We start from the raw sequence: 21034 nt of genomic DNA, 5'->3' as shown, positions 1-21034 counted from the left end.
AGTCTCCTCCTTCAAGTCAGTCCTCATATTCCTGGCTATGGCCTTCTCCTGGCCATGGCTGAGACACTGCCAGCGGGTAGTCTGCCAAATGGTTATTGGAAAAGTATCCACAGGCTTGCCTCATCGCTGGATGAGAGGCTAGTTTGGCCCATTTTGCGAAAAAAATGTGTGTGTACGTCTATGTTTAAAATGCTTCCCCAGCCGCTACCAGGAAGGAAGTCAGAGATATGAACTCTGTTGCTGGGAAGATTGGTCCAATCTCGCTTGTAGTGACAAGCCTTCACGGCAGAGCTGACCCCAACTCCCAGCGTAACTGCATAAAACGTGTTTTATGAGCTCCATAAACCTCCTCCTCTTTGTGGTTGACGCATGATGCCTTGTTCTTGAGATCTATAGGCCGTTTGGAACCGGGACAAGATCAACACAATGCAAATGGATGTAGATCAGCTCTTCCCGCAGAATTCACGCTGCCCCTCTTATTTACCTGCTCTGCCCAGTGCCTTGGCTTGCCTGTCTGTACGGTAAGACCTCCCTGGGGTGGGTCAATGTTATTAACATACAACCACATATGTGTACATCGGGTACTTCTCTGTGTCTGCCTGCACCCTTGAAAAGCACGCACTTTGGCACAAAGAATCACTCCTTGCTGCTCCTGCTCTTTTGCCCCCCTTGTACCATGGGAGCCCTATAAAGTCAGTGAATGAACCATAAACAACCCATCCTACAGCTACATCTCACCCCGTGGCAAGGGCCAGATGTTAACAGTCATGCTTTATTTATTGCTTTTATTTCCTCCCAGTTCCAGTAAGTTGTCCTCCTGCCCAAGTGGCTCATGATTAGGCAGCAAGAGGCCTCTAATCTTGCCGATCTGATTTACTGTCACTGAGAATAGCCACTTCCCGTTACTGGGCCCAGGCTTGGGAACACAGTCAGCACTGCTGAACCACAAACCTATCCCGCCCTACTTGTACCTTCTTTCCTGGTAACTTCACCAGCCTGTAAATGTTGGTTGGGCAAGGCAAAGAGAAGGGCCTGGGGAGAAAAGGCGTGCTAGCACCTGGGTGAGTGGCAGTGAAAGGGGAGGGAGAGGGAGGGGAGGCTTAAAAAGGCAGGGGTGACCAGTAAGGCAGTAAACTGCATAGATTACAGGCTCCAATACAAGGTGGGATATGGCATACCCGCCAATATTTCTCCAGTGAAAATAGGGACATCCCAGTCAATATTGTTGTTTCTATTATTTATACCCCACCCATCTTACTGGGTTGCCCCAGCCACTCTGGGCTGCTTCAAACATAAATAAAAACATAATATTAACATAACATTAAACATCTAAAAACTTCCCTATACAGGGCTGCCTTCAGATGTCTAATAAATCTTCTTGGCTTGGGGGTTGCACAACTCCATACCCTCCAACATTTCTCCAATGAAAATAGAGAAGTCCTAAGGGAAAGCAGGACATTCTGGGATCAAATTGGAAACCAGGACAGCTTCTGTAAGTCCAGGACTGTCCCTGGAAAATAGGGACACTTGGAGGGTCTGATATGGGGGGCAGGACAGGGTACAGGGTATGCTGGCAGCAGCAGACAGCCCAGTCTCACTCACCACTTTCCAGCTGTTCCAAACCACCATACATTTAAAGTTCATGACTTCCCCTGCTGAATTCTGGAAATTGTAGTTTGTTAAGAGTGCTGGAAATTGTAGCTTTGCGAGGGGTAAAGCTGCATTTCCCAGGATTCTTATGGGGAAAGTTATGTGCTTTACAGGTATGGTGTGTACACAGCCTAAGTGTCTCCCATGCACTCATTAAAAGCTTTTGGGAGTAAGCAAGGGTGCCTGAGGTCCTGCTCCCACTTTGCAACAGGAGAGAAGGGTGCCCATCAGGAACTCAACCCACATCTCTTCCTCCTGAACCAATCAGAACGAGACCAAAGACACACAGACCCTTGCGAAGGTGCAGAGGCTTTCTAGGGCCTGCCCTCACATTCATTACAGTACAAGTCTTTCCGGGCAACAACCTATTTATTGAGCATTCGTCCTGATTTGATTGCAGGCTGATTAGATGATGCAGGCTAGTTAACGAGCATTCAATCTGATTTGTTTGTGAGGAAGTTAGATGATGTTGCATCAAAGCACGTGTTATTCTTCATGTTCCTTATCGCAAAAGGTCTGATCTTTGGGGGAAGCAGGTTTCTGTGCATGATTTCTCGATCAGCTATAATTGGGCAACCTGAATCTGCCAGTGTGAGATTGAATCCCACCCCCAAATAGTGACAGTCTGGATGTGCCCTAAATTAGTATAGGGATAGGGTAGGTGATGGCTTTTCCACTTTCTCTGGAGTAAACCTAGGACCAGAGGAACAAGAAGTACTTTGCACACTTTGTCTGGCTTTCTTGACAGATGTTATTGTGAGCTGACTGGCAGAACAAGGTCTTCCATCTTGCGCTTGGACTCTTGTAGATTCCAGCCCTTTCCAAATACATCCCAAATACATGTAGTGTAAAGTTTAGAGCGTCAGATTAGGGCTAAGGAAACACAGGTTCAAATTGTCATTCAGACATGCAGTTCACCGAGTGACCATAGGGCTAAGTATCCTCACAAGGTTGTTGTAAGAATAAAATATAGGGTGAGTAATTTAGAGAACCGTGTACACTGCCCCAAGCTTAATGGAGGATTAAAAACATGCAAGAAAAATCTAATTTTGCCTTTAAGGCGTAGGCTAAAGGTGTGCTAAATATAATGAATGATTTTATCTGAGGCTTCCCCCCAGTGTTTAAGATGTTACCTTCCTGGAAAGAACAACTTGTTGTGCTGTCTGGGTGTGTGCATGTGAATGCCATTTGTGTGTGTTTCCCACTTGTATTGTAGTAGATTGTTCAACCATGTTTTGTGATAAGGAAGTTGCAATTCCTGAGCAAAGTACATTATTTTTCTTCCGGGAAACACACAGTACAAAGGCTCCTATCTTCTGTAGATAGGAGGGCGTGTATTGAGATTGCACTGGTATCACACACACTGCACCTATTATGTGTAACTAACTGGTGACAACACAATTTCTCACCTCTGCTCCTTTCCATTTAATTAGTTGCTCAGCCAAACCATGTTAAGAATAATGTTATTTTATTTTGGCATTTGGAGGCAAGAAGGAAGCATTCTTTCAATTAGGTCTCCTAAGGCACTCTCAGCCGTTAGACCATCTGGTGTTAAATTCATGGAGGACAGATCTAGTGACGGCTGTAAGCCGATAGCTAAATGGAACCTCCTTGATCAGAGGCAGTGTACCTCTGGGCAGCAACTACTGGGGTGACACAAACAACAGCTGATGACTTCATGCCTTGCTTGTGGGCTTCCCAAAAGCATGGGCTGAAACAGGATGCTGGGCTAGAAAGGCACGCTCTGTCTTCCTGTGGGTGCACGTCCCAATGCTCCAGTGCTGAAGTGCAGCATAGAAGCGCTTCCTTGTTGCCATCGTTATGGGAGCTTTTTATATATGGCCATTATGTGCACACTTAGAATTACAGAATCATAGACTTGTAGTGTTGGAAGGGACAATGATCGTCTAGTCCTATTCCTTGCAATGCAGGTATCTTACACCCTTATTCAAATGTACATTCCTCTATCTATCTATCTATCTATCTATCTATCTAAACAGTGAACACCTACAGAGTTATATCCCCCAAAGGAAAAGCTCGTGTTATGCTTACATTACAGTATTGTGGGTAGGTGCTTCACAAAATGAATCGACATGTATTGCGGAATGGCTAAACTGGAGTTGAAACACACGTCCAGTGATTGTACAGAGAGGTCCTCAAACAAATTTCCTCGCGTAAATGCTCGAGGCTGAAATGTATTCTCAAATCCCTTGGTGCCGGGCTCAAAGGTTTCAGGAGCCAGCACAATATTTTAGGTAATACCCCTGTACACAGAGGGAAACATGGATCTTGGCTGTGGGGAAGGGCATTGTTGGATAATAAGGTGTAGAACCTGTGGTCCTCCTGCTGTTGCTGGACTACAACTCCCATAATCCTTGACCACTGACCATATCGGCTGGGTCCGGTGGGAGATGGAGCCCAGCAACATCTGGAGGGCCACAGGTTCCATACACTGATATGTGTGTGTGGCTTATTGACTTGTAGAGGTTGCTTGCAATACCACATAGTTTGTCAAAGGAGTCTTGTGTTGAAGAACCTGCTGAAACACATGAGGAGCAGGGGAACAATCAGTCTCCTTAAAGGTCCTCTTCTGCATCCCATCATTCTGGCCAGAAGCATTAGGGTACTTCCAGACAAAAACACTATCGCAAAAACTGTACTGCTCATGCACACATCCCCCCCTTTTTTTGGCGCACTGTTCACGTGGTATCATCATCATATGCCTGCACATACTTAAAAAAACAACAACATTTAATCCCGATTTCTCCTTACCACAGAAAAGCGTTAAGCCATCTATAGGCATATCAGAATTTTCACAGCCCAGTTCTAAAGAGCTGTTCTCTTAAGATTGCAACGCCTTGGAAACTGTAATTGCAGTAAAGTACATATGCCAGGACTTACTTTCTTTCTTTCTTTCTTTCTTTCTTTCTTTCTTTCTTTCTTTCTTTCTTTCTTTGCAACACCTGTGCAACACCCCTTTTGTTAGAACAGTTGTATAGTAGTATAGCTATATATCAGTCTTAAGGAAGACCTCTTTAAAAAAAAAAACAATGAAAAGGAAATGAATGTTCTCTCCTCCTTCAAAGTTTCCATTTTGTCCATAGTGAAATTAAATAGCTAGGGGCTGTTATTCCTGTGGCACTTCCTGTGGGGATTTTTATTTTAATCTGTGTTTGCACAGATACAGAATTACCTGCAGGCTCATCCTGAACAGGAAAAGGTAGCAGAGGGTGGCAGAGGGCCTAGGAAGCATTGTGCGAAAACATTTCCTCAAGGATTGCCCACCTGTATAAGTAGGAAGCACTGGAATGACTAAGACCAGATAATGGGATGGAGGATAGTGTCCCAGTTGTGCCTACAGGGAAAAAATGGATCCGAATGACCGACTTGCAACCAGTGCCACCTGTCTGAAAGCATCCGTAGTCCCTGATCCATGGAGCATGTAATGGTTTGTTCTCTGAGGTGCGTCTCCCCAGAGTTACAACTAGCAGATGGGGTGTGTCATCAATGTGTGCATGTATGTGTAACCTACGCTTCGTGGAAGAAGCCTTGCAGAAGGAATGATGACCAGGAAACTTCGCTGCTGTGCTTGGCTGCAATCGGTTACAACATCGCACACCTCTGCCTGTGAACCAGAGGCAGTTCCTGGAACTGAGGCTTGGCAACACCAAAGTGAATCTTACATATAGCTTCAATTATTGATTAGGAGGAAGGCCTGCCCTCTCCCCAACACGCAGCGGGGGCACGCCAGGCACATAGCTTCTCCGGGATGTATTTATCACAGAAGGGAATGCTAAATCAATAAAGCAGAGCTTTGAAAAACAGCGGAGGCGCTCCACTGCCTTGCTGGATGCTGAATCTCTTCTGTACGTGTTGGGATCCTGGAGCAGGGAAATCCCTTGAGGAGTAACCCCACGCTCACCTCTCAGCTCTTCTGAAGCAGCAGGACAGAGCACAGGGTCCCAGAGCAGGCAAGAGGCAATAGAAATTAATCTTGGAGGCTCATGCAGCCCAGAATACATAAGAAGCTTTGGTGAAGCTTCAAATTATTCATGGCTCAGACCTGAAGCTCCAAACGTGCACACAGAACAGGCCTGCTGGTTTCAGAGTCAGACCCTACTGTGGAACACCCCACCCCCCAAGCTAGGAAAACCACGGACACAAAGCCTTGTCTGTTTTACCAGAAATCAGAGGCGGGAGAAAGTGAATGAAATGTCACTGGGCCAGGCTAGAATACAGTCATACCTCGGCTTACAGACGCTTCAGGTTGCACGTTTTTGGGTTGCGCACTGCGTCAAACCCGGAAGTACTGGAATGGGTTACTTCTGGGTTTTGGCACTTGCGCATGCTCAGAAACACTAAATCGTGCTTTGCGCATGCGCAGAAGCACCGAATCGTGACCCGCGTGTGCGCAGACACGGCGCTGTGGGTTGCGAACGTGCCTCCTGCACGGATCACGTTCCCAACCCGAGCGTCCACTGTAATATCTATTACAGATAGGTAGCCGTGTTGGTCTGCCATAGTCAAAATAAAAAAATTCATCTGAAGAAGTGTGCATGCACACGAAAGCTCATACCAAGAACTAACTTAGTTGGTCTTTAAGGTGCTACTGGAAGGAATTTTTTTATTGTAATATCTATGGGATTGTATCTTGATTCTGTTGCAAGACAGAATGAGCTCACACAAAGTTACTGGAATGAGCTACCGCAAAGCAGGAAAAGCCTCTGTACACACTCCCACTGCGCTCCCACTGATAGTTTGGGAAATGGTGTACACACAAACTTTGCCACAATCCATATCTTTCCTGTATTTATCTTGTTGTTTCTCATGAAGCACACCATTCTGATGTGTTTTCTCGCAAACCAGCTATGCTGCGAAATGAGAAAAATAATGACCAAGCTTTGTTTGAAGCTGATAATGCCCAGGAATTGAAACGAGAAAGATTCTCTCATGATTCTTCTCCCCTTTTAATGCTCTTCTGATTTTGGCCAAAGTTTTTTTTTTTTTATCACAGCCAAATCAGCCTATGGCTTAAAACCCACTAACAGACGCAGCTTACATAGGATGTGCACATGCAGTGGATTGAAGCAATAAAATGGACTATCTATCACATCAGTCTGTGGATTGGGGACACCATTATTCACCACTCTTCTCTCGGTTTAGAATTTCCTGAAAGGAGAAAACTAGAAAATCAAATGAAAAACGTCCTTGCAATTTGCTTTCCCACTAATGGGGGGTGGGGAGGGGAGAGAGAGCTTTTCTTGCAAATGGTGAACACCAGCTTGGAGTAGTCCAGCACATTCTGCCACCTTGGGGTTCCTCCCTCTCACTCCTACCTCACTTACTGGCATGTGGGGGGAAATCCAACCTCAGAGCCCAGCAAATTCTGCCTTCATGTTCTCTCTGCAATCTTTTTTAGCCTCTATTTATTGTCACACATATACAGATCCCACCACAAATTAACTGGCTTAAGACACAGCTCCTTCCTTCATCACAAACTGCGGTGAGGGTATGTATAAATCTCAGACTCCACCTAGGTTTACATCCTTTCTTGTGGGCTGAGCGTTGCCAGCAAAACACTTGCACTGTACTAGTATTGAAATGAGTGGCTCATTTGAACTACTACCAGTCGTAGAATCATAGAATCATAGAGTTGGAAGGGATCCCAAGGGTCATCTAGTCCAGCTCTCTGCAATGCAGGAATCTCAGCGAAAGCATCCGCGACAGATGGCCATCCAAACTCTGCTTAAAAACCTCCAACGGAGGAGAGTCCACAACCTCCAGAGGGAGACTGTTCCACAGTCGAACAGCTCTTACTGTCACAAACTTCTTCCTGTTTAATCAGAATCTCCTTTCTTGTAACTTGAAGCTATTGGTTCAAACCCTACCCTACAGAGCAGGAGAAAACGTTCTTCTGCCCCCTCTCCCACCACAACACCTATTTATTGAGCATTCATCCTGATTGCCTTGCACAATGCTTATCCAGAGGCTGGATTTATCCAGTCTTTCTTAAGTATTTGTTCGGATTTGTTTGTCATACGACGATGAGCATTCACCCTGGTTTTCCTGCAGAGCGTTCACACATCTCCCTGCTAATAATTTGTTCATCTCACACTTTTCAGTTCATTTCCCTTTCTTCCCAACCACAAAAAGTTGGGTTTGTTGTGCTTGGACAGCACGGCCCTTTCATTCAATTTAAATGCACAAACCCAAAGTTCCAGTGTGTGCCTGGAATCCCTCTGGCAAAATACCTAAGTCTTTCCTGAATTGCCTCTAGCACAGCAGTAGGCAGTTGCTACAAAAAAACCCCACTCTATTTTGCCTATTGTTTTCTCTCTCCCTGCAGCAGGGCAAGCAGCACTAGGCCTGTTTCTCTTATCCTCTAGCAAGGTGTGAAGTGCTGTGTGCTAAGGAGGAGGACTCTAGACACCTCAGAATCTCTCTTCAGACAGTCAACTTGAATGTTGAGTTTCTGGTCCTGTGGGAGGTTGATAGACACCTCTCAGGGTGGCTTCACAAAGCAGTCTTGGGAAATTAAAATCAAACACCCTCTGCTTTTCTCAAAAAAAATGTAAATTTGGCTGGTGGGAGGAAATACTTAACTCTTCCTGTTCTCATTTATTATTTTTAAAAAATATATTTATATACCACCTTTTCCTCCAAGGAGCTCAAGAATGGGCACATGGTCCTCCTCTCCCCACTTCATCTTGACAACAACCCTGTGAGGCAGGTTTGGCCAAGAGACACTGTCTGGCCCAAGGTCACCCACTGAGCTTCATGACTGAGTAGGGATTTGAACCCTGATCTCCCAGGTTCCAGTCCACCTCTCTGCTGTTACACCACACTGGCTCTCTATATCTCCTGGGTCATTTCTCCCTCTATATCTCCCTTTTAATTTACTGGGCTCTTTTGGTTGTTGTTGTTGTTACTCTCCCTCCCCTCTTAAATCTCAAGACTGGGAGAAGTCCACTGCAGAGGAAAACGGCTGATAGATGGGGTAGTATGTGTGCATGGAAGGGGTTACATGCTCCTCCCACCTGTCACTTCTCCCCTACCCTGCAGGTGGCGCTGTGGGTTAAACCACAGAGCCTAGGACTTGCTGATCAGAAGGCATTTCAAGTCCCCGCGACAGGGTGAGTTCCTGTTGCTCTGTCCCTGCTCCTGCCAACCTAGCAGTTTGAAAGCATGTCAAAGTGCAAGTAGATAAATAGGTACTACTCCGGCGGGAAGGTAAACAGTGTTTCCGTGCACTGCTCTCATTCGCCAGAAGCGGCTTAGCCATGCTGGTGACATGACCCAGAAGCTGTACGCCGGCTCCCTCGGCCAATAAAGCTAGATGAGTGCCACAACCCCAGAGTCGGCCATGACTTGACCTAATGGTCAGGGGTTCCTTTACCCTGCATTGATACAAATCTTCAGACATGCATATGTGTTTAATGCATATTTGTACGGGGGGTGGGGAGTGTAGTTTCACTCCAAGTCCCCCTTTTCACATTTGGCTGTAGGAGAATGCATGACTCATTGCTGGATAGCAACGGACCTAGCTTTTTCTTAATGTTGTATATTAGGAACTGAATGATTTACCAGATGCACTCTCACGAGAAATTGGGGGCAAGGTGGACTTCTCCTTGTCCTCCAGTCCTGGAACATTTGGCACTGATGTATCGTGATGCTTCTTATCCTCTGTTTGTGACTCACAATGATTCAGTTTTATTATAGGCTAAAATCCTTTCTTTTGCAAGCCGGCAAATAACTCATGAAAGAGGTACAGTGGTGCCCTGCAAGACGAATGCCTCGCAAGACAAAAAACTCGCTAGACGAAAGGGTTTTGCGGTTTTTGAGCTGCTTCGCAAGACGAATTTCCCTATGGGCTTGCTTTGCAAGACGAAAATGTCTTGCAAGTTTGTTTCCTTTTTCTATACACCGTTAATAAGTTGCGACTTGACTTCGAGGAGCAACTCATAGAACGCGGTGTGGTAGCCTTTTTTGAGGTTTTTGGTGATTTTGAAGCTTTTCCAAAACTTTTCCGACACCGTGCTTCGCAAGACGAAAAATTCGCTAGACGAAGAAACTCGCAGAACGAATTAATTTTGTCTTGCGAGGCACCACTGTACAAATCTTTGTGAAATGGATCTTGATTGGTTATGCACAGACTTCTTCCTGGCCATTGGCCCTTCTCCTTCCTTGCCATTGTTGGGAGCTTTGCTTCTTTCCATATTGTCACGAACTGGCATGAGAGCAGGCTGGGGATGGAGAAGGAGAGGTTGGTGTAGGAAGTATTCATGGGACAATGGAGGGTGGTGAGGGGATGGAGGTCAATGCACAGGAACCAGAGCAGCAGGACCCATGCTCTAGGAGAGGGGTCAGCAAACTTTTTCAGCAGGGGGCCGGTCCATTGTCCCTCAGACCTTGTGGGGGGCGGGCTATATTTTGGGAAGAGGAAAAAAAGAACGAATTCCTGTGCCGCACAAATAACCCAGAGATGCCTTTTAAATAAAAGGACACATTCTACCCATGTAAAAACACACTGATTCCTGGACCGTCTGCGAGCCAGATTGAGAAGGCAGTTGGGCCGGATCCAGCCCCCAGGCCTTAGTTATCCTACTCATGCTCTAGGAGGCTGAGGCTGTTTCTTTATGAGTGAACTTAAAGGTAAAGGTACCCCTGCCTGTACGGGCCAGTCTTGACAGACTCTAGGGTTGTGCGCTCATCTCACTCTAGAGGCCGGGAGCCAGCGCTGTCCGCAGACACTTCCGGGTCACGTGGCCAGCATGACAAGCTGCATCTGGCGAGCCAGCGCAGCACACGGAAACGCCGTTTACCTTCCCGCTATAAAGTGGTACCTATTTATCTACTTGCACTTAGGGGTGCTTTCGAACTGCTAGGTGGGCAGGAGCTGGGACCGAACGACGGGAGCTCACCCCACCACGGGGATTCGAACCACCGACCATGTGATCGGCAAGTCCTAGGTGCTGAGGTTTTACTCACAGTGCCACCCGCGTCCCTATGAGTGAACTTACTGCCTAGTAAATGCTACAACTCTTCTATCCCAACTTGAGTTCTCCCCATCTTCCCCTTCCCCCTACAATCCATCTAATTTATCAGAATACACACAGAGAGACATAGTTTGCATAGATTAAGAAATATATATATATATATATAAACCCAGCCTATGATCATGGGATTAAGAAACCTGTGTCTATGGGGAAATATGGAGGAATGCATGAAAACAATAAAACAAACATGAAATGAAATGATGTGCTAGTTTGGGCACAACCTTAAGACACTGGTTATTCCTCCCTCTTGTAGCAAATGATCTCTTTTACCCTCTGTGGTTTCCTGTCCTGCAAAGATGTTTGACTGCACCCATTTGAATGGGTGGCTTGAGTTCTATCCAGATTCTGGATCTCACCCCAAAAGGGGGTAGAATCAGCACACCGCCTGTTACCCACTCCTCCTCCTTTGCTCCTAAGAGATTGAGCTAATGAGATAGCAGGTTGCACAACCTAGTCCTGCAATTTCAGGTTAATAACGCAACCTGTTAGAATGGAAGCCATTCCAGGTCCACAGTGTGGATTGGGGTTGTTGTTGTTTTTTAGTCGTTTAGTCGTGTCTGACTCTTCGTGACCCCATGGACCAGAGCACGCCAGGCACTCCTGTCTTCCACTGCCTGTTGTCTTTGTCCATGGGGTTTTCTTGGTGTGGCTTGCCAGTTCCTGCTCCAGTGGACTGGGGTACATACGTGTAACCTCACAAGCAAGCAGAAGCCACTGCCTGCCTCCCAGAGTTGCCCTCTCTTGGAAATCACACTGATGCAGCATATGCCTGGTTCGGGGTAGGGGATAGGAGCACTTTAAATCTGACTAAAGGAGGTTCTGGCAGCTATGGTTGAAATGCAAAATAAGCTGGGGTGTGCACATCCGCAACTGCCCCCAAAGGCTGCCCAGCCAATCGGCTCAGCTCTCTGATACCAATTTTGATATTTTATCTGCCCGCAATTTTGCAGTACTGAGGATAGGCATTTGTATGTTAGGTATGTGACTGGGAAAATTGGGAAAGTGGGTGAAATCTTCCTGAGATAAAGCTGGAATGTGATGCTTTTGCATTTCACCCAAGCCCATCCCTGCTGTGCTTGCATAATGTTGCTTCAGGGAAGGAGTGATCTGCCTCCAAGTATATTTTAGGTGGAGGGGCTTGTCTCTGGAAGCTGTGAAGTGATGCTCAAAGAGTGCCCTTTCCTTCCCTCTGATTAATCACCATAGCCAGATCCTAGCCGTCTTGGCTTTCCCATCCCGCCTCTCTGCTTAGACATCGAGCATTGCATTTTTCCAAGGCTGGGCAGTTTTCCGTCCTGATGTTTTTGATGAATCTGATCCGCAATAGTATGCCACCAGCTAACCTGTTCATGTGCCATTGCCGTTGCCATGGCGACCCCCTCCCACCTGCCACAACAACTTTTCCAGTAAAACCCCTGCAGAAATCTGGGCTTCCCGGCAGACCCGCCCCCTGGCTGCATACTGGATGGTGGTGATGGGGGAGAGGAAGAGGATTTGTTGTTTGCTGCCTTAACCCTTTGCAGGCTGAGGTAAAGAAATGAGGTGGTTTGATCAGCTTGTGGGTGTTTAGATGATAATCCAGGAATACCAGCACTGAGCATTCATCTGGTTAAGGAAAGAAATACAGTCTCCTCAAGCTGCCTTTGATTCCAGGTTTGGGATAGCCACCTTCAAGCCTCTCAGGCCGCTTTTAATCAGTTCCCTTTTCCTGGCTCACCACCCGCAGTTTTCTGGTTTGCAAAAATTAAGAATGGTGCAGATGGGTGTAAATGCAAATGTAAAACTTTAGGTAAATTGGTAAACAACCAGTGTGGTTGTTGACTTCTCGGGAACAGAACAAACAAACTGCATTCTGCAGAGAACATTTCCCCAATAAAAAGAAATGAATAGCAAGTTTTTCAGGAGACAAAACCTCCTTCAATAATTTTCTTTCCTGTTCAAAAGCCTGGTGGACAATGGGGCTTCACCAATCACACCGCCATTATAAAGTTTCAGGGTCAGGAGGATGAGCTGATTTCTGTCTTTACTTCAGCAGCCCAGTTCTGTATTGTAGCTAGTAGTCTTAGATATGCCAAACCATACCTATGTTTAGCAAGAGGAATGACGCGCAAGTGACAAATAAGGCTGCTTGTGGTAGGGGAAAGCTTTTGATCCAGTTGTATACACTGCAATATTTCCCTTGAAGGAAACCAGTACACCGAGTGAATGGGGACGTTGTGGTGGGAGGAATGGTGCCAAAAGACAGAAGCATCTCCAGCTGCTGTTGAAGTTCTTTCTCCAAAGCCTGCCTCTTGCTGTGTCTTGTCCGGTCCAAGGGACCAGTCAGAGGCAGGAGGAGGAGCTGAAGTCCCCAAGTGGGATCATGCCCATACGCTTCTGTGTTTACTTCCATGTGGCATCAGCAGTTGACACACCTTGCCAGCCTCTGAAAAACTGATATTCTTGTTTGGTATGAATTTACCCAGTACAGATGTCAAAAGGCTGGTCCTCTGTCAGGGAAATCCCTATACGTTATGTGACAAGGATCTAAATCTAGGCAGGTAGCTTGGTTCAGCATTAAGAGAAGGGGTTGACAGTCCCCAGCTCTGTTTTCGGAAAGAAGGGTGGTATGTTGGTAGAAAAAGAGGGGGAGGATTTCTGGAGGGAACTATTGGGAGTGTCCATGGACCACTGGTACCAAAATATGTGGGAAACCATCCTAGTAGAAAAATTATCATGGGGACAAACAAAGGAGGATGCTTTCACCCCAGTGTGGATCCCCTTTATTACATATGCAGGCCAACAAGACAATAACCGCCCCCTGCCCCCCACCAACATATAAATCAATATGGCTAACTTAATCCAGCAACAACAACACCTTTCACACACACAATCAAAACACACTGCAACAAATCAACCACAACCAACCATGTCCTGGGCCCTCTGATCTCTCACTCCACAAGCAAAAATAAGACACCTATCCACACTGACAAAAAACTCCACTCATACTCTGTAAAGAACAATAGTTTACTGCAGGGGTCAGCAAACTTTTTCAGCGCGGGGCCGGTCCACTGTCCCTCAGTCCTTGTGGGGGGCCAGAAATGAATGAATTCCTATGCCCCCCAAATAACCCAGAGATGCATTTTAAATCAAAGGACACATTCTACTCATGTAAAAATACACTGATTCCCAGACTGTCCACGGGCTGGATTTAGAAGGCAATTGGGCCGGATCCGGCCCCCGGGCCTTAGTTTGCCTACCCATGGTTTACTGCCTCCTTCCCCCCTTTTTCCATACCCTTTCTTTATTTTCTTCCCTTCTCTTTTCCTGCTTCTCTTTCCCCCGCAACCCCACATTGCCTACAACAAAAATGTCTCAAACTGATCGTAACTGACCTGTATGAAAGATTCCATGATTTGAAAACAGAGGGGAAAATACAAGGGGAGCATTTGGTAGGCGGGGTTGCCCTGGGATCTGTCACAGTGAGCTACTCCAGTGCATTTTCTCCAGAGAGACCGCTTACCAAAGCAAGCAAAAAAAAGAGCCACAGTCTTCCAAAACCCCGGCCACCCCCCATCCCATGCTCTGGACTCCCACCTTCTCTTGTGCAATGTCCCTACAGTGCAACATCCCTGCCTTCCTCTTCCACCTAGAGCCAATGATGGTCAGAGATGTAAAGTGCTTTAATTGTTTTCTCTGCGGCCCTGGGATGAATAATTGAGAGGCCTTTGAGGAGAATTAATTAAAGCTGTTATTGACAGTAAATGGCTTTTCCTAAGATGATGGAATAAATTACAGAGCTTGTGGGGGAGGAAGAGAAGCTCTATTATGTAAGCTGCTCAGGCCCATGAAATGGGAGTGGGATGGCCTAGCACACGCAGGGCCTTTAAGGAAGGACAATTGCTTCCTGCTCCTTGTGTGCTGGTCAGCCCCAGAATTCAAAAGAAATGCCTCACAGTGAAAACAACAGTGACAACTTGGGACACTTGAGTATTCAGCTAGGAACAGTTGTTGCAAAATGAAATATACTTGGAGTCGAGAGTGGATTTCATGCTCTATTCAGCTCATAGTGGTGAGGAGGAACGGAAGTTCCCCCAGAATGTTTGCCTTATATACATTATTTACACAATGGGCCCCACGTGATTGGCTAATTCCGTGATTCTCCTGCAGGCCAATCAGGTTGCAGATTCCCTTCCACCTGGAGCTGGATTGGGTGGCTCCTGTAGACCAATCAGACTGCTGCATTCTAGATCCAATCAGACTGCTGCATTCTGAATCCTATTGTTCCAGGACCAATCAGACTTCTGCCTTTTGGATCCTATTCAACTCAGTACATAACACAAAACTAGCCAGAAAATGTAAGGGATGGGGCAGTACAAAAGAACCACACAGCTTTTGGGTCCTGTTCACTCCAGAGACCTTTAGACATTGAGGCAATGTCCTTGAAAGCAATGTGTTTATTTATTCACTGAAACTAGGTGCTGCAAAACACGGTAAGTCACAGTGCGCTATGGCCAATCTCATTGGGTGCAAAACATCTCTTTGGTTCACTAATGTTTTGGTCTATCAGTGTTTCTATTCTGCTACTTTGGGCATGATGTGAATTGCTCTCTTCAAGTCCCTGCTTGGATTATCTGTTGTGGGTGTCCGAGGCATTTGGTCTACACGATTTTCAAGGCCTTTCTGTGGTAGTGGCCCAAAGGGCCACAATAAATGTGATAATGTGTACCCCTGTAAATCCTTGAGTGTGCTTCTAATATAGAAGTTATGGTAGCCTGTTACTTTATGAAACTGATGTTTTTGCAAGTTGCCGCCCCCCACATTGGGGCAGAAATACAGCTAATACGTGAATAACAAAGATATAGCTCAAAGCTGGAACATAAGTTGCTACATGGTGCAAATGGCTACACGTAACACAGGTTCCCAACATGCACACTAACACAATGTAACAGAACACAGTGGGAATCAGAACTTAATCAGCAGAAATTGCTAGTGCTTATTGTGCATGTGTATTAAACATGAAATGAGGTAATGATGTATATGATTGGTGAAAATTGAAATGCTTTCTTTGAAACTTTATAAATACCACTACCTGGACCACCCGGCGGGGTTGCAGTTTTGCGGAACGATCCGACTGTAACCTATTGCTTTGCAATAAACAACGTTGGACTCCTAACTCCTCACGTTTCTGAGTTTTATTGGCATAAACTCAGGAGATAAGCCATTTTGGCTTACAGCATTTCCAGTTCTGTAGTTTTATGCATTGTTGTAGGTCAGCTGACATGTTGGTGATGATTTATAAACCTCCTGGCATAAATAAACTACAAACTGATCCCTTCCTTATAGAACAGGAGCTTCTGGAGTATAATGCACCATCTCTGTCAACTCCCTGTTTCTTGGTAGCTCACTAAGAACTTGAGGTTTGGAATTGTTATTGGCAAGCATTTCACTTTTATACTCTCTAAAAGTAGACATGTGTTTCTGTGTGAGTCCATGTTCTGGAGATGCTTCCTGACTGGCAGGAGGCACGCCCATAAGTATAACTCATAGAGAGGCACAACAGACAATCTCTTCTTGATGCGGGAAATTCTGCTGCATCTCTACATCAGGTAAGATTCGTACAATCAATCCTATTCAGAGTATAGAGGGGGCAGATTATTTTTCTCAAAGGGAAGAGAACTGGAAATTTGTGTGGTCAGTGAAAAATTCTAAGGCAGTGACTGCAGACTGAGCAGGTAACAGTGTGGCAGTATGGAAATGTTTTAAAAAGTATTATGCATTTTAACTGAGGAAGTCCTCGATATCAGGTAGCTCAAATAGCCAAGTAGCTAGTGTTAGAAGCTGATGTGAATTATTTTCTGAGGTAAAGTCTAATACTGGGCTCCCCCCCCCCCCAACAGCAGTTCTTGAGCTACTGTTATGCTCATTTCTTTCCCACACACCAGCAGAAAATGGGGTTTTTCTCCTGTTCCATAGGTTTGCCAAGAAAGGCTTGTGCTTCTCAGTAGAGTACAACAGACAGCGCTTGTTACGGAGCCTGAGGCCTGGTGCTTCTTGCCAGTGGTCTGACTGTTCCATTTGATCGATGAAAGCGGCTTTTCTGAGAAACAAACATGAGAGCTTCTCAAGGGGCATTATTACAGCATGGTCACATCCCCCTCCCCTTCACTCCTTACGCCCCTGTTCTTGGCTTTTGCTAGATAACAAATGCCTTTAAATGCTTTGTGCTACACAGTGATACTAGAGGTCTTCAACTGGTTTAATTGGGAATAATGTCACTGAAGAAACCTATACAGTGGTACCTCGGGTTAAGTACTTAATTCGTTCCTGAGGTCTGTTCTTAACCTGATACTGTTCTTAACCTGAAGCACCACTTTAGCTAATGGGGCCTCCCGCTGCTGCAATGTCGCCAGAGCACGATTTCTGTTCTCATCCTGAAGCAAAGTTCTGAACCCGATATACTATTTCTGGCTTAGCAGAGTCTGAAACCTGAAGCATATGTAACCTGAGGTACCACTGTATACTGCTCTATATACTCTCAGCACTCTATATACTCTCAGCACCTTAGCAACAAACTAAAAAATCAAAGCGGTTTTGAAACGTTTAAATCGTCGCTTTGCATGCCATGGTCCGTTTAGTTCTCAGTTCGCTCAGAGTTGTCATGGAAGGAACTGAACTTATGCATCTTCTGATCTAGTCAGGACAGGGTCTGTGTGCGCACTGAAAGCACATTCCTTCCCTCAGGAAATCCTGGGAACCAGAGCTCATGGAGCAACAATTTCCGGAACCCTTAGCAAACTACAGTTCGCAAGGTTCTCTGCAGGAGTGGGGAGGGGAGTCTTGTGCTTTCTATGTTTGCCGTGTACACAGATAACTGTTTTCTTAGGAAGCTCCAGGCTTGAGATGGGCCTGCCCCTTCCACGCAGCAGCCATCCCTGTAGGAAAGACGCAAGGAACCCAGATCGTCCCCTGATCTTCTCGTCCCACTTGAATGTCTCACCAGCCTCAGAAGCTTCTCCCATGCTCCCTGGTGCTGTTCGGAGGCCCAGGCTTGGAATGTGAGGAGAACGGCCACACATCTCTACCGAGCCCAGACAAGGATTTCCTTTCTTGCTGGCCAGGCTGTTTGTCTTGTTCTTTTGCCAGCCATTAATGAGCTCTGACAGGCCCAGCCATCGGTTTCCTATAAATCAGCCCGGTGTTAATGGGTAGGGAGCACAGCCTACAAAGCCCCTTGCTGGTAATTGCTTTGAAAATGAAGCAGCTGAGTCAGGAGGCTGAGCCCCTGAGAGAAAACACCCATGGAAAGGGGTTCTCTGTTCTATGGGGGCCACCTGGCTATGGGGGAGTGTGGGTCCTGTGGAGGCAACAGACAAAGAAGGGTGAGGGAGCGAGTGCGATTCTTACCCCCACAAAGCTCCTTGCGCCATTTCTGCTTTTTAGCTTTCATTGAGTGCCAGCATGGCGCATGGTGCGCAGTGATGCTTAAAAAAAAGGGAGGGCATTTCTCTGGAATGTGGTAGTTGAGAGAGCCGCTCTCGCACCTCACACGCGAAGTTGTAATCCTACAGTAAGCTTGGCCTAGGCCAAGCATTTAGGCTCCGAAAGCCAAACAAAAGCTGTGGGAGAGCAGCTGGCAGCAGCCAGGGCTACATTAAATCCACATCATCCCCAAGGCAAGTCACCACGAGTTGATCCCGCGAGGCCAATCCTCGGAGCCAGCATCTGGTAAAGAGGAGGGGGAGCTGTCTTTTCCTGGAAATGGGTCTACAGGGATCATGCCAAACCTCCTAGATTCCAGTAAGGGCAAATAAGTGAAGTGACTTTTTTTCCCTTTCCGAAAGGCGACATGCTTCAAATCCATCTCAGTTACACGTTCACATCAGCCCCATTTTGAGCACATTCCTCTTCCACCATCCTTTACTTTGCCCCACTCTTTAGCCTAGTCTCTCTGTCAAGAGATAGTTACAGGTAGGTAGCCACGTTGGTCTGCCGTAGTCGAAACAAAATAATTCCCCCCCCCCTTCCAGTAGCACCTTAGAGATCACCTAAGTTAGTTATTGGTATGAGCTTTTGTGTGCATGCACACTTCTTCAGATACACTGAAACAGAAGTCGCCAGGCCCTTATATATAGTGAGAGGGTGGGGAGGGGTATAACTCAGAAGGGTGGTGGGAATGGGTGATTGGCTGATAGGTGTGGTAAACCCGTTGACGACTGTTAAGGACAGAAATTGGTCTTACAGGAAAAAGCAAAGGGTGAGATGGCTAAAAATAGCTTTATCATGTATAATGAGATAAGAATCCAATGTCTCTATTCAGAGCAGGTCTCTCCATGGTTTTAACTTACTTTTAATTTGCAATTGGTCTTACTTTTACTTTTTAACTTACTTTTAACTTGCAATTGGTCTTACAGGAAAAAGCAAGTTAAAAGTAAGTTAAAACCATGGAGACCTTTTGTCAAGAGATAGTGTTGGTAACAATGGGCAGCGTTGGGATCTTGTGGAGTTCAAACCAGCAATCTCCGGATTTAGTGCCATGATGATGGTGAGGTAATCAAGACTGTGCAGTTAGGGAAAAATAAAGAGCCTAGGGCTCTTGGATGCCCTAGGATGGATCCTCCTCTTTCCAACCCAGATAGCTCCCGTGGTTATCCCTGCACTGTGCTTAAACATTTCCAGGCCAGGCTTCGCTTCTTGCCCAAGGAATTTACTTAGCACCATAGAATTGTAGAGTTGGAAGGGACCACAAGCGTGGGTTGTCAGCACCCGGGGCAAGGCAAGTAATTTGCGCCCCCTAACCCTAACCCTCAGATGTTGCGCCCGGTGGGGCCGGCCCCCCTGCACCCCCCACGCTACGCCACTGACCCCCTGCAGTGCAGGAATCTTTGTCCAATTTGGGGCTCGAACCTACAACCCTTATATTAAGAGTTTCATGCTGTGTTGACTGACACAGTTCACTTGCCTGGTATATTCCCAGCTCCCTTGGATGAGCTTTCCGGCTCCTCCTGGCTTTTGCTGTCATTTTTTCCATGGTACTGATCACCATTTGAAGGCTGCATTCCCAGTTCCACAGCTCCGTTTTTTCAATTCCTCTTCCTTCCACCTTGGCTGCCCCACAGCTTTGCCCTAGCTCAGCTCTCTCTTCTTTTGGAACTGACATCTCCATTCCTCTGACAGCAGGAGATGCTTCCCTACAGAGAGCTGCTGGCATTGTCTGATTGTTTATTTTGTTTATTAAAACATTTATATCCCTCTGTATCATTAAAAAATATATCACAGAGGTTTACAACAATTTAAAAACATGAAACAATGAAATAATAAAAAGTTAAAAGCAAGTTAAAAGCAAAAATAAATTAAAAACAAACATGAATAGACAGTCTTAATTGACTGCATAGGTCTGGCGGAACAGAATAGTTTAATAGATGATTAAAAGTTGGCACAGAAGGCACTTCCTGTATTGTTGTTCTTCCTCTACCAGTGATGTCCGGTTTGTCTTCTGAGGACTCCATGCTCCCAGCTCAAGACGAGGCAGCACACAACATAGTTGGATTCAACATAAAATTAAGATCTTCAGCACACTGATTTCTCCTTCAATGGAATGTTTCCTCACTCTCCTCCCACTGTGCCCACAATCTGTTCTGGGTGATGCAAGGTATGTGAGAGATGAGGAAGGGGGAAATCCTGTTACACTAATGTTAATTCTTGCACTAGTGCAAGAATTTAGTTGAATATAGCCCAAACCTTTTAAAAAACAGAAGAAGTACCTGCCAATGGCTCATCTACAGCAACAGTCGATCTTTTAGGTTGTACTAAAGCACATATTCATTTAACTGCAATTGTGAGGTTACTCTCAGGACTTCTCCGGAATTGTTTAGAAATCTTTGAAACCAGCAAATCTTCAGATCAGCTGTTCCCCCATCTCTTCTTGAAATAATGGTGACAGGAAGACAGTTGTTTTTTAAGGCCAGTTTTTAATGTTGTAAATCTCTTCATTTAAGCACTATTTTGCTTAAATACAGAAAGCATTTTAGTGCTCATTAAAAGACTGATATTAAACAGTTGATAAAACGGTAGCTGCCAGAGAGTTAATATAGAAGGTGTGCAAGATGTGGCTATAGACTTGCTCGCTGGATATGTCACTGCACAGGTCTCAACCACACCTCTAGGAAATAATGGAAAAAGCAATGCCAAGGGGATCTACAGCTGCAGAGTTAGTGCCACTGTTCAAAAAAGCTGGATTTTCTGTAGTCTGAAAAGACAAAAGAACCCTGGGGAAAGCACTGGATAACAACAGCATGCAGATGCTCCATAAAATCAGAATGAACAAAGTATGGCTATTCCACGTTAAA

At 45.8% G+C, this 21034-nt stretch overlaps 1 protein-coding gene and 1 long non-coding RNA gene across 2 annotated transcripts in view; one reads left to right on the top strand and one right to left on the bottom strand.

The window, feature by feature from the left end:
- The first annotated feature begins 417 nt into the window (after window positions 1-417).
- The window catches only part of PGS1 (phosphatidylglycerophosphate synthase 1), a 128673-nt gene continuing 108056 nt past the window's right edge, over window positions 418-21034 (top strand). The window contains exon 1 of the mRNA XM_083486991.1: window positions 418-521. Within this exon, the coding sequence (XP_083343117.1) occupies window positions 427-521 (95 nt within the window). The 5' untranslated portion in view covers window positions 418-426. The remainder of the gene's footprint in view (window positions 522-21034) is intronic.
- Window positions 20637-21034, bottom strand: part of LOC310699340 — a 45939-nt gene continuing 45541 nt past the window's right edge. Inside the window, exon 3 of the long non-coding RNA XR_014522044.1 lies at window positions 20637-20934. This is a non-coding gene — a long non-coding RNA (uncharacterized lncRNA). The remainder of the gene's footprint in view (window positions 20935-21034) is intronic.

Source organism: Podarcis liolepis (genome assembly GCF_965112155.1).
Source record: "Podarcis liolepis genome assembly, chromosome: 2".
NCBI lineage: Eukaryota > Metazoa > Chordata > Lepidosauria > Squamata > Lacertidae > Podarcis > Podarcis liolepis.
Note: the sequence above shows the minus strand (reverse complement) of the source record. Positions and strands in the feature narration are given on the sequence as shown.